The sequence below is a fragment of the Empidonax traillii genome, unplaced genomic scaffold (assembly GCF_003031625.1).
Source record: "Empidonax traillii isolate 1590-97213 ecotype Southwest subspecies unplaced genomic scaffold, ASM303162v1 scaffold2665:size19687, whole genome shotgun sequence".
Lineage (NCBI taxonomy): Eukaryota > Metazoa > Chordata > Aves > Passeriformes > Tyrannidae > Empidonax > Empidonax traillii.
The window spans coordinates 17,613-19,687 of NW_020957858.1; the positions used below are offsets into that span (position 1 = coordinate 17,613).

At 57.2% G+C, this 2,075-nt stretch overlaps 1 protein-coding gene across 1 annotated transcript in view; it reads left to right on the top strand.

Moving 5' to 3' along the window:
• The window catches only part of LOC114072125 (class I histocompatibility antigen, F10 alpha chain-like), a 9,186-nt gene extending 7,472 nt beyond the window's left edge, over positions 1-1,714 (top strand). Inside the window, 5 exon segments of the mRNA XM_027910043.1 lie at positions 174-449; positions 698-970; positions 1,086-1,196; positions 1,324-1,362; positions 1,689-1,714. Coding sequence (XP_027765844.1) covers positions 174-449; positions 698-970; positions 1,086-1,196; positions 1,324-1,362; positions 1,689-1,705 — 716 coding nt within the window. The 3' untranslated portion in view covers positions 1,706-1,714.
• The last annotated feature ends 361 nt before the right edge of the window (positions 1,715-2,075 follow it).

Below are 2,075 nucleotides of genomic sequence, written 5' to 3' on the forward strand. Positions count from 1 at the left end.
GGGGTTGGGATGGGATGTGTGGGAGTGGGATGTGGATCCAGGGCACTCCAAGGGGCTGGGATGAGCCTCTCTGGGTCTCCATCAGACTCTGGGGCTCAATAGGGCTGGAATGGGGCTCCGTGGAGCTGGGACACAATTCCAGGGGTCTCTCTGGGTCTGATCCCGCCCCCCAGGTCTCCACACAGTGCAGCGTCTTTATGGCTGTGACCTCCTGTCTGACGGGAGTGTCCGTGGATCCAGGTGGGATGGCTTTGACGGGCGGGATTTCATCTCCTTGGAGCTGGGATCCAGGAGCTTCGTGGCGGCCGATGGAGCTGCCCAGATCACCAAGAGGAAATGGGAATCTGATGGGATCGAGGTGGAGAGATAGACACATTACCTTGGGAGCATCTGTCTGGAATGGCTCCAGAAATATGTCGGATACGGGCGGGAGGTGCTGGAGCGCAAAGGTGAGGGAGACAGAATTCCCATGGGAATGTGGGATTTGGGAATGCGGGATTTGGGAGGGTGGTACTGAGGAACATGGGAATTCCTGTGGGGATTCCGTGGATGAATCTGAGTCATCCAACTCCCATGGGAATTCCATGGATGGATCCCACTGTTGTTCTATTCCAGTTGGAATTCTGTGGGTGGATCTCACTGCTGTCCCAGTCCCATGGGAATTCCATGGATGGATCTCACCCTTATCCCACTCCAGAGCCCCCTGATGTCCACGTGTCTGGGAAAGAGGAACACGGGATCCTGACGTTGTCCTGCCACGCGTACGGATTCTACCCCGGGATCATCGCGATCAACTGGATGAAGGGGGATGAAATCCAGGATCAGGAGACGGAGTGGGGCGGGATCGTTCCCAACAGCGACGGCACCTTCCACAGCTGGGCCAGGATCGAGGCGCTGCCGGGGGAGCGGGAGCAGTACCAGTGCCGGGTGGAGCACGCCGGAATGCCGGAGCCCGGGATCTTCGCCTGGGGTGAGCCTGGGAACGGGCAATGTGGCAACTGGGCATGTGGGAACGAGGAATTTGGGAGTGTGGGGCAGCGGGATGGGGGTAACCCTCCCCCTGCTCACCCTCCCACCCTTCCCAGAGCCGGAATCCATCTGGAATTCCCCCCCGGTGTTGGTCGCTGTGTCTGTCATCGCTGCCATCGGCGTCATCATCGGCCTCATCGCAGTCGGTGTCTGGAAGCTCCGAGCCGGTAACTCATGGGATGGGGGTCGGGAAGGGGCCTGGATCCGCCCGGCAGCATTCCGGGGATCCTGTGCCATGGGTGCTGATCCTGCTGATCCTGTGCCACGGGTGCTGATCCCGCTTTCTTTCCATAGGGAAGGGAAAGGGCAATGGATACGACCCCGCGCCCACCAGTGAGTACCAGCAGCGTGGGTGGATCCAGATCCTCCCTGCAGGGATGCCAGGATGGATCCCGGGATTCCAGGGGGGAATTGGGGCATAATGGATGGAGCGGGATTGGAACAGGGTTGCAGCTCAGGGCAGGATTGCAGAGTGGGATCAGGTGGAATTGTGAGCTGGGATCAGGGCTGGATTCTGGAGTGGGATTGGGATGGGATGGACGGAGCAGGATCAGGAGGGAATCCGGAGCAGTTGCTGCTCTCCATGGGCTCCCCAGCCGGATCCATCCCCTGGGATGGGCACAGGGACATGGAGACTCCTTTCCCCACTCTCATCCCAACAGAAATCACAGCCTGAGTGATCCCAGACCTCTTCATTAATTAGTGTTCTATCCTCTCTTGATTATTGATCTCTCACTTCTCTTGCTGGTTGGTGCACATTTTTCAGTCCCTTTTATTCCCTTTTCCCCAGACAGGACATCTCTGGTTCCTGTGATGTGTCCTGGTGGTTTATAAATCCTGCATTCTGCTTGTCCAGCTCTAAACAATGAATTTCTCTCCCAGTCTGGGACCACTGAAGAATGTCAGGCCCCAAACTTTTGCTTTGATTTTCTGACAAATACATGGACACCACCCAGAGCTTGCCCCTCATCCATTATCTCTCCCAGGGATTAAACCCCCTGGCAATGATTGCCCCCAGAGCTGCACAGGCTCCTTTTTAAGGAAAT